We start from the raw sequence: 10,678 nt of genomic DNA on the forward strand, positions 1-10,678 counted from the left end.
CGAAGGCATTTAAACGTAAATCCATTCATGATTTCTAAGTCCAAATGGGCTGCACTTCATGTGCAAAGTCTATGATTACTGTGAGAATAGTTTCTAAAATGTATCAATGATAAAGTGTCTCTTTTTCTCTCTCTCTCTCTCTCTCTCTCTCTCTCTCTCCCACTCCATGTCGTTGTGTAAAAAGCCACCATATTGTGTCAGTCCACTAGGGACCTTTTCCTAATGTATTAAGTGTGTATGTTTATTCTGTGTTATTATTTACTTTGCATCTATTTGTGTAGTACTGAATCATAAGTAATGCTGGGGTTTTTGAAGATGCAGGAGGTTACGACTGTTCCGAATGAGTTTATGATTAATACATTGACTGTTTTATGGATATCAAATCAAATGTATTTATATAGCCCAGCTGATATCTCAAAGTGCTGTACAGAAACCCAGCCTAAAACCCCAAACAGCAAGCAATGCAGGTGTAGAAGCACGGTGGCTAGGAAACTCCCTAGAAAGACCAAAACCTAGGAAGAAACCTAGAGAGGACCCAGGCTATGTGGGGTGGCCAGTCCTCTTCTGGCTGTGCCGGGTGGAGATTATAACAGAACATGGCCAAGATGTTCAAATGTTCATAAATGACCAGCATGGTCAAATAATAATAATCACAGGCAGAACAGTTGAAACTGGAGCAGCAGCACGGCCAGGTGGACTGGGGACAGCAAGGAGTCATCATGTCAAGTAGTTCTGAGGCATGGTCCTAGGGCTCAGGTCCTCCGAGAGAGAGAAAGAAAGAGAGAATTAGAGAGAGCATACTTAAATTCACACAGGACACCGGATGGGACAGGAGAAGTACTCTAGATATAACAAACTGACCCTAGCACACATAAACTACTGCAGCATAAATACTGGAGGCTGAGACAGGAGGGGTCAGGAGAGACTGTGGCCCCATCCGATGACACCCCTGGAAAGGGCCAAACAGGAAGGATATAACCCCATCCACTTTGCCAAAGCACAGCCCCCACACCACTAGAGGGATATCTTCAGCCACCAACTTACCATCCTGAGACAAGGCCGAGTATAGCCCACAAAGATCTCCGCCACGGTACAACCCAAGGGGGGGCGCCAACCCAGACAGGAAGATCACATCAGTGACTCAACCCACTCAAGTGACGCACCCCTCCTAAGGACGGTATGAAAGAGCCCTAGTAAGCCAGTGACTCAGCCCCTGTAATAGGGTTGGAGGCAGAAAATCCCAGTAGAGAGAGGGGAAACGGCCAGGCAGAGACAGCAAGGGCGGTTCGTTGCTCCAGAGCCTTTCCGTTCACCTTCACACTCTTGGGCCAGACTACACTCAATCATATGACCCACTGAAGAGATGAGTCTTCAGTAAAGACTTAAAGGTTAAGACCGAGTTTGCGTCTCTCACATGGGTAGGCAGACCATTCCATAAAAATGGAGCTCTATAGGAGAAAGCCCTGCCTCCAGCTGTTTGCTTAGAAATTCTAGGGACAATTAGGAGACCTGCGTCTTGTGACCGTAGCATACTTGATAGGTAAAGACCTTTTAGAGTTTAATTCGGGAGATGGTAACTCTTTAAAGAACCACTCTCGTTGTGCCCCAAATTCCTAATTGTTACATGATTAATTTAATCGGGTAACAATTTAAGCACAGTTAGTTGATTAGATAAATAACAGTCATAAGATTAATGAAAGTAAAGTCACGACAGGGGACAAGTCAGGATCAAGGTAAAGATAAACAAGGCAAAGTACAGAGAGATCCTTCATGAAAACCTGCTCCAGAGCACTCAGGACCTCAGACTGGGGTTAAAGTTCACCTTCCAACAGGACAACGACCCTAAGCACACAGCCAAGACAATGCAGGAGTGGCTTCGGGACAAATCTCTGAATGTTGTTGAGTGGCCCAGCCAGAGCCCGGACTTGAACCCGATCTAATATCTCTGGAGAGACCTGTAAATAGCTGTGCAGCGACGCTCCCCATCCAACCTGACAGAGCTTGAGAGGATCTGCAGAGAAGAATGGGAGAAACTCCCCAAATATAGGTGTGCAAAGCTTGTAGTGTCATATGCAAGAAGTTTCGAGGCTGTAATCGCTGCCAAAGGTGCTTCAACAAAGTACTGACTAAATGGTCTGAATAATGTGATATTTAAGTGTTTTATCTTTAATATGTTTGCAAAAATGTGAGAAAAAAACTACAGTTTTTGCTTTGTCATCAGGGTTTATTGTGTTTGGATTGATGAGGGAGAACATGTTTTAAAAAAAAAAAACATTTTCAGAATAAGGCTGTAATGTAACAATGTGGAAAAGTCAAGGGGTCTGAATACTTTCCGAATGCACTGTAAATACTGTAGAATTTTTATTTATTGAATTTTGTACAATACACCAGCTTGTTCAGTCATGGACATTTATGAAAACACATAAATAAAGATATTATTATGGGTTTGTTGGTTCACACGGAATTTGAGAATATGCATTCATAGGCATGCATTCTGTTAAACATGCAACCACATACACACACACACACACAGAGACAGAGAGGACTCAGCATAGTCTTGTCTCCAAGTAGTGCCTGGGCAATTAGAGTCTGTTTTGTGTCTTTCATCCATTTCACAGAATAGCTTTAACATTTTTTTCCTGCTGTAGTATTCCCATTCCGGTTTTCCCGTTGTAGCCCTAGGTGTGCACAGCACTACCATGCTTTTCCCAGGAGGAGGTAGAATGTTCCTGGGATCACAGCAGAGGATACACTCCTCCTCATTGCTCTGGGTGGTGGTTAACTCCACAGGGAATATTGAGAGGAGAGGACACTCCATACATCACAACACAGAACACACACCCCAGGCTAGAGAGACCGAGAGAGTGTGTGTGTGTGTGTGTGTGTGTGTGTGTGTGTGTGTGTGTGTGTGTGTGTGTGTGTGTGTGTGTGTGTGTGTGTGTGTGTGTGTGTGTGTGTGTGTGTGTGTGTGTGTGTGTGTGTGTGTGTGTGTGTGTGTGTGTGTGTGTGTGTGTGTGTGTGTGTGTGTGTGTGTGTGGTCTTGTGAGTTCCTCATGCTCTCATCTTTATCTCAGATATAAAAAAAAAACACCATTAGAGATTTCCTCTGTTCCAGTAAAACCCGTAGGCCATCACACAACAAACACACACAGTATTTAATAACTACTACTGCAGATCCTCTCTAAACCCAACATATTACATTACTGAGGCATTGGTCATATCAAAAACCCATATTTCACTTTTCATGTGTTTACATTCATTTCATACTCATAGTAAAACATAAAGGTGCATTTCTGACACTGAACACAAGACACAAATACAGCTGGGTTGTCCCCTATAAAACATGTCCGTCACAGTGTATGAGTTCACGACAGAGGCCAGTCGCCATCCAAGGTGTAAAGCAACGCTTCCCAAACTCGGTCCTCGGGACCCCAAGGGGTGCACATTTGGGTTTTTGCCCTAGCACTACACAGCTGATTCAAATTATCAAAGCGTGATGATTAGTTGATGACTTGAATCAGCTGTGTAGTGATAGGGCAACAACAACAAAAACTGCAACCCTTGGGGTCCCGGGGACCGAGTTTGGGAAACACTGGTGTAAAGGATGTAAGGTTCTTTGTCTGTCTGTCCTTGGACACCTGGACAAACTCCCTTCACACACTACAAGTTCTTGAACACAGAGAACTCCAGGAACACATTCTACTGCACACGTTCTACCACACATTCTCCGGCCCAATCTGTGTCCTTGCGGTGGACAGTACCTGGTAATGTCTAAGAACACTCTTGATACTGCGTCCTTGTAGTTCAGAGTGGCCAGTCACAAGGCTAGAGGTAATGGCTGTGGGAATCCAGATATACAGACAGACAAATTATTCAACAGAGAGCAGCCTTGGTTTGCTTATAGAGAGAAAGATGCAAGCAGTGATATACTTAAGCAATAAGGCACGAGGAGGTTTGGTTTATGGCCGATATACCATGGCTAAAGGCTGTTCTTATGCAAGACGCAACGCGGAGTGCCTGGATACAGCCCTTAGCCGTGGTATATTGGCGATATATCACAAACCCCCAAGGTGCCTTATTGCTATTATAAACTGGTTACCAACATAATTACAGCAGTGCAAATAAATGTTTTGTCATAACCATGATATACCACGGCTGTCAGACAATCAGCATTCAGGGTTCAAACCACCCAGTTTATAATGTAAATTGAGCAACATGTCCTCATGACTGATGGCCCTGTTTTGTTCCGATCACCAAACAAGCTGTAACAGAGTTTTTTTTCTTCAGGTATATTGCGTCCCTCCCTCCCCTCCTCTCCCACTGCCCCCAATGGGAACATCAGAGCATCTTGATCTACTCCAGCATTCCATAGTTCAGCCTTTTGTTAATCTGATCTAACGGAATGTTCAGCAAAGGACGGACTCAGCAGATTGTCTGTGGTTTCTTACACAAGAAAGCTCAAATCTATCCTTACAGTATATCCACTCTGGAAGTCATTGTCCTTAGTGTCCTTACACAGCGTATACTCTAAAATAAGGTGTCCCTTCTACAGTATCCACTCTAGAAGTTTGTCCCCTTGGTGTCCCTACAGAGGATCTTCTTGAAGGCCTTCCTGAAGTCCTGGTTGAAGATGGTGTATATGACAGGGTTCAGACAGGAGTTGCAGTAGCCAATCCAGAAGAAGAACTTGAAGAGGGGATCAGGGAGAGAGCAGGTCTCAGGACAGATGGCCTGCAGCGAGTAGGAGAAGAAGAAAGGGAACCAGCAGATGACAAACACCCCGATTACCACAGCCAGGACAAACGTGAAGCGCTTCTCGCGATTCACCATGGCCTTGCGCCGAGACATTGGCGTGACCTGAGCCTTCCCTGGCCTGTCAAAGGCCAGCTCTGTGCTGGTGGGTGTGGCAACAGTCTTTTTGAACTTGTGAGAGGTCAGAGAAGAGAGAGGTTGAATTTTTAACCCTGCACCTCCAGACTTTGACCCTCCATTATTCTTAACTGTCCTGTTCCCTCCCTCCCCCTTTCTTTTTCCACTCATCTCTGCCTCTGCCTCGGAGCCAGAGCTGAAGCTGTCATCATTGGTGGTGTTTCTCTGTCTCTTCTCCTGTCTCTCACCCTGTCTGTGGGTCTCCCCAGGTTGGGTTTCTGCAAGGGGGAGTGTGGGGGAGAGAGCTATGGTGGGTGAGGGAGGCTGGGGTGAGGTGGGGACAGAGGTTGGTGAAGAAGGCTGGGTCTGTGGTTGTGGTTCAATCTGTGGGCCGGTAGGGGTCTTGGCCTGGGTCTCGCTCTGGGGAGGAGGAGATGAGGGGGAGGAGACAGGGAGACTCTTCGAAGGTACGGCATCCTTGGATTGTCCGTCTGCTTTCCCTCCCTCCCCTCTGTTGTGCTGTAGTTGGCTGAGAGGCTTGGGCTGGGGGGTAATGACAGGTCCAGGTGCGTGGGCTGTTGGAGTGTTGCTAGACGCGTTGCCGGGAGTTGTGTTAAGGTTGTGTTTTTCCCCTGGCGGACATCTTGTGTGTTGCTTGGCAATCTGGTAGATCCTGATGTAGACCCCGATCATGATGAGACACGGGGCGAAGAACGAGCCGATGGTGGAGTAGAGAATATACCAACGCTCGTTGTTCAGCTCACACACCTCCACCCCTCCCTCGCTCTTATCCAGGGAGAGGAGGGGAGGGAAGGAGATGGCGGCCGAGAGAAGCCAGACCACCACGATGGCCGCCTTGATGCGCGCGGGGGTTCGTTGGGCGCCATAGGACACGGGCCGGGAGATGGACAGGTAGCGGTCCAATGAGATGGCACAGAGGTGAGCGATGGAGGACGTGCAGAAGAGGACGTCCAACGCCAGGTAGATCTCACACCACAGTGAGCGGAACGCCCAGTATCCCTGGAGCTCATTGGCCAGCGAGAAGGGGATGATGAGGGTAGCCACCAGGATGTCGGCTGCGGCCAGCGAGACCAGGAAGAGGTTCTGTGGGCCGCGGAGTGAGCGCGAGGTCAGTACGGCGATGATGACCAGGATGTTGCCCACGATGGTGAGGATCATCATGAGGGTGATCGCGGTGGCGAACAACGCAGTGGCCTCTGGGGAATAGGGTGCGGTTCGCAGTACTGTCTGGTTGCAGGGGGTGGGGCCGAAGGTGAAGCTGATGTTCAGGTTCACCCTTGGCCCTGACAGGCATGTAATATCTGGGATCATGGCCATGGCGATGCCAGCTGAAGCTAGAATTTTGGAGAAAACTCAAACTCACAGGGACAGCGAATTCTGTTTAGAGTGAGTGAAGGCGAAAGTAGAGATATAGGTTTCTGTTATCTGCTAGCTTAATCCCTTGAGGAAGACTTGTTGTCCAGTGAGAGTGCAGTAAATGGAGGGGCTCTGACGCAGAAACAGAGACATGGCTGTTGGGCTCAAGAGGCGTCCACTTGGAACTTTACACACTAGATGATTGAATTAAAATGAGAGAGAGAAAAAAGATTGTACCGCTTTGCCCAAGGCATCACCGAGACTAACAACTTTGCCCGTGTGAAAATATCATTTTGTTCCTCCAGTCACGCACTTTCTCTTTCATGTCTCTTTTCAACATCCAGGTGCGGATATATCCACTAAATCGTTATTGGATATTCAAATAAATAATTACTTAATTAATCTCATTTAATCAGGCAATTAAATGACTAAGTATCTATTAACTAACACACACACCGCTGATGCTTGGATAGTTATTCTTCTGGGGAAAATTATTAAATTGCTTGAACAAGCGCGAGAAAAATGTGTCATCCAAACGTAGTGCTTGAAGCAGTAAAGGTCCTTCAGGCAATCCATAGACCGTGTTCTATTTAAATTCAATTAATTGAAGTAAAACGTCCTTAATTATAGCCTACCATGAAATCGGAACACTCCCCGAATCTCACCAGCGCAATGAAGCGCACCAGGACGCAGAGACGCATGGAATGATACTTGGGCTGATGAAATGCCTTTTAAAAAGTTGCTATTCATTCACATTCGTAGTGAAACCATATCACGCAATAGAGACAGTTTGAAGATGTAAAAAGTCACCCAACAATCTGCGCTCCTCAGCTTCCATCTGTCCAAAAGGACTAGGTGCCGAAACGAGACCCGCACTGAGCCGTCATCGTCAATAGGAATGAGTCCGAGAAGACTTCAGCTACAAACATCAGATCAGTTAATTCAAATTATAGGGAGAGAAAAAACAAACATATTCCTTTATCTTTCGATTGTTTGATATAGGGTATAGGCCTATGCTTTATAGTTCCTCTGAGCGCTGTGCAAGACTGGAATAAAAAGGGTGATGACAACACCTCACTGATTACATGATGATAATGTAATCATATTTATCCCCATTATACTGAATTATTCCTCTCTTTTTTTCCCGGTCTTTGATTATGCGCAACTCGACCAGGTCCACATTCTGTCAATGACGCGCCGATAACAATAAAGACGAACTTATTTCTGATTCAACTTCATTTTTCCTTCAATAGTGGTTGAATAATGAGCATCTCTTGCGTATCCAGTTTGATGTTACTTTTTCTTTCACAAAGACGCACCGGCTTCGTGCCCGGTCCAACTGAGCCCCGTTAACTGCCCGAGCCGGGTTAATAACCGCGCCTCGATCTCCGCCCGTCTAACAGAAATGATGTCACGCAGCGTCAGGCAGTGGACCCTGTGACCATCACTGAGACATACACTCTACACACACACACGCCTACGATGCCAATGCAACCAGTGCGACAGAGCCTGGTGAGGTGCAGAGTTGAGATAGCTGTATTGATCTGGCTGGTAGTGTGGTTTTAGATGGGATGGCAGCAGTGGAGGCTGCTGAGGGGAGGAAGGCTCATAATAATGGATGGAATAGAATGGCTGGAATGGAGTGAATGGAATAATATCAAGCATGTGTTGGATGCCAGTCCACGGACTCCATTCCAGCTATTATTATGAGCCGTCCTCCCCTCAGCAGCCTCCACTGGAGGGCAGAGGGCATGAGAAAAGACATCATATCTCCTGTCTTCCTCTCTGAGACAGAGAGAGAGAGAGAGAGAGAGAGAGAGAGAGAGTGTGTGTGTGTGTGTGTGTGTGTGTGTGTGTGTGTGTGTGTGTGTGTGTGTGTGTGTGTGTGTGTGTGTGTGTGTGTGTGTGTGTGTGTGATGGGCAGAGAGTAGAGGGCAGACAGAACCATTCGTCAAACCCAGCAAACACTGAAAACCACCTAGTGTCTTTACTGGACCAGGAAATGAGCAACTGACAGAAAACTCACACACAAGGTCTCAGGTAAGGAAGGATTATATTCAATGATACAGCGTAGTGCCGAGAAACGTATTGATCATGAAGCACGAAGACATGGCCATGCTCCATTTCACCAAAGGGACCAAATAATAATGGCTAATAATCATTTTAATTATACAAAAATTGTTGGCCCAAGTTCTACGTCCAGTCTCTCCTCTACTCAAATTTCCCAATGGCTGAGAATAATATAGGATGTTATGCTAATGACAGTCCATCCCCAAAGCAGCTGTTCAGCTTTCCTTCAGTCCGTTTTTTAGGCTGGTGCTCCTCTGTCTCCTAGTGGTGGCGGCAGGCTCCTGCAGCCTGAGAGACAGGGTGGAAGACGTGGGATTCCCATGGGCCTTAAAGCTCAATTCCGTTGTTGCTACAAACATTTTTAGACTTAGAAGTTCATGGTAAACAGTATGCCCATAGATTCTTACACAATAAAAACGTGTAAATACCTCATGAGCTTAGTTCAACTGTTGTACCCCATCAGAGCCCAAGATATACGTTTGCTTTGCTCCAATGTTTGTCAGTAATGTAAACAAACACTGTATAGCCTCAAGACATGGTTAAAACTATACTGAACAAAAATGTAAAATGAAACAATTTCAAATATTTTACTGAGTTACAGTTAAGGAAATCCATCACTTGAAATAAATAAACTAGGCCCTAATCTGTGGATTTCACATGACTGGGCAGGAGCTCAGCCATGGGTGGGAATGTGTCCACCCACTTGGGAGCCAGGCCCACCCACTGGGTAGCCAGGCCCAGCCAATCAGAATCAGTTTTTCCCCACAAAAGGGCTTTATTACAGACAGAAATACTCCTCAGTTTCATCAGCTGTCCAAGTGGCTGATCTCAGAAGATCCCGCAGGTGAAGAAGCCGGATGTGGAGGTCCTGGGCTGGCGTGGTTACACGTGTTCTGCAGCTGTGAGGCCAGTTTGACATATAGCCAAATTCTCTCAAATGACGTTGGAGGTGGCTTAAGGTAGAGAAATGAACATTCAATTCTCTGGCAACAGCTCCGGTGGACATTCCTGCAGTCAAAATGCCAATTGCATGCTCCTTCAAAACGTGTGACCAAATTAACTTTTAAGAAGGCACACCTGTTAATGTAAATGCATTCCAAGTGACTACCTCATGAAGCTGGTTGAGAGAATGCAAAGAGTGTGCAAAGCTGTCATCAAGGCACAGGTTGGCTATTTTGAAGAATCTCAAATCTAAAATACATTTTGATTTTTTGGTTACTACATGATTCCATACGTGTTATTTCATAGTTTTGATATCTTCACTATTATTCTACAATGTAGAAAATATAAAAAAGAAAGACAAACCCTGGAATGACTAGGTGTGTCCAAACTTTTGACTGGTACTGTCTATATCCATTGATTCTGGAATAATATAACTTATAAATGTCTCATGAGCTTAGTTAGTTCAACTGTCACACTCCATGAGAACCCAAAATATACGCTTGTTTTTCTCCAATGTTTGTAAACATTGTAAATGTAAACAAACACTGTATTTCCTCATAACATGGTTAAAACAATACTTTTGATATCGTGGATGGTCAGTCCTTGCATCCATAGCTCTGTCTATTAATCTGAGTGGTTACATTTCTCCAGGCCCATTCCTCAGATATTAACCAAAACAAAGGAGTGCCCTGTGTATTTGCCTTTTAAACAGCTGCATATTATCAAGGTATCAAAGTGTCACCAACAAAAAGGTAAACAACAGGCCGATAGCATATGGCATTCATTTTTCATATGGAAATATAACTTTTCAGTAGTGCTCAAAGCATGCCATTCCATGAGCGCAGCATTTATTTTTCAACTGAAATCAATGATCCCAATCAGTCCTCCATGACAACACAATCATAAACAACAGAGTAGGGCTGGCTAATAAGTCCTTAGTTCTGGGGTTATGCTCAGGTTAAACAATTTGGCTAATCTATACTTCCATATTTCCAAATCCTATTCTTGAAGATTAAGGGGTATAACATTTATTGGAATGACTGGCATTCTGATAGAATTATTATTAATATAAAGATATAATTTAATAATGTATTATTATTATTATTATCTGAAGGAGAAAGTTAACATGTTAACATGCAGATGTATGCAAATGATACAGTTCTGTATGTACACTAAAAAAAATAGACAGCTAGTTAAAGCTATGGTACATGTTTCTTAAATGGATGACTAATTCTTGCCTGCATTTAAATATCGACAAGACTGTTTGTATGTACTTCTCTGAGAAATACATTGATTCTTCTCAATGAGCTGTTCTTGTTCATGGGGAGAATCTGAAAGTTGTGTCTAACTTCGGGTATCTCGGTGTCATTTTGGACTCCAACTCGACATTTAAGAAACATGTGAAGAAGGTGGTTAACAC

General features: G+C 44.8%; 1 protein-coding gene across 1 annotated transcript; it reads right to left on the reverse strand.

Moving 5' to 3' along the window:
- Window positions 1-2,951: 2,951 nt before the first annotated feature.
- On the reverse strand, window positions 2,952-7,617 carry LOC115146994 (alpha-2B adrenergic receptor). Its single transcript, XM_029688983.2, has one exon. The coding sequence runs from the start codon at window positions 6,205-6,207 to the stop codon at window positions 4,561-4,563; it is 1,647 nt and encodes a 548-aa protein (XP_029544843.1). The 5' UTR covers window positions 6,208-7,617; the 3' UTR covers window positions 2,952-4,560.
- Window positions 7,618-10,678: the final 3,061 nt, after the last annotated feature.

The sequence above is a fragment of the Oncorhynchus nerka genome, linkage group LG19 (genome assembly GCF_034236695.1).
Source record: "Oncorhynchus nerka isolate Pitt River linkage group LG19, Oner_Uvic_2.0, whole genome shotgun sequence".
NCBI classification, from domain to species: domain Eukaryota; kingdom Metazoa; phylum Chordata; class Actinopteri; order Salmoniformes; family Salmonidae; genus Oncorhynchus; species Oncorhynchus nerka.

What these genes read in the sequence shown, in the direction of transcription:
- LOC115146994 (XM_029688983.2), bottom strand. Translation starts at nt 6,207, where the DNA reads ATGGCCATGATCCCAGATATTACATGCCTGTCAGGGCCAAGGGTGAAC.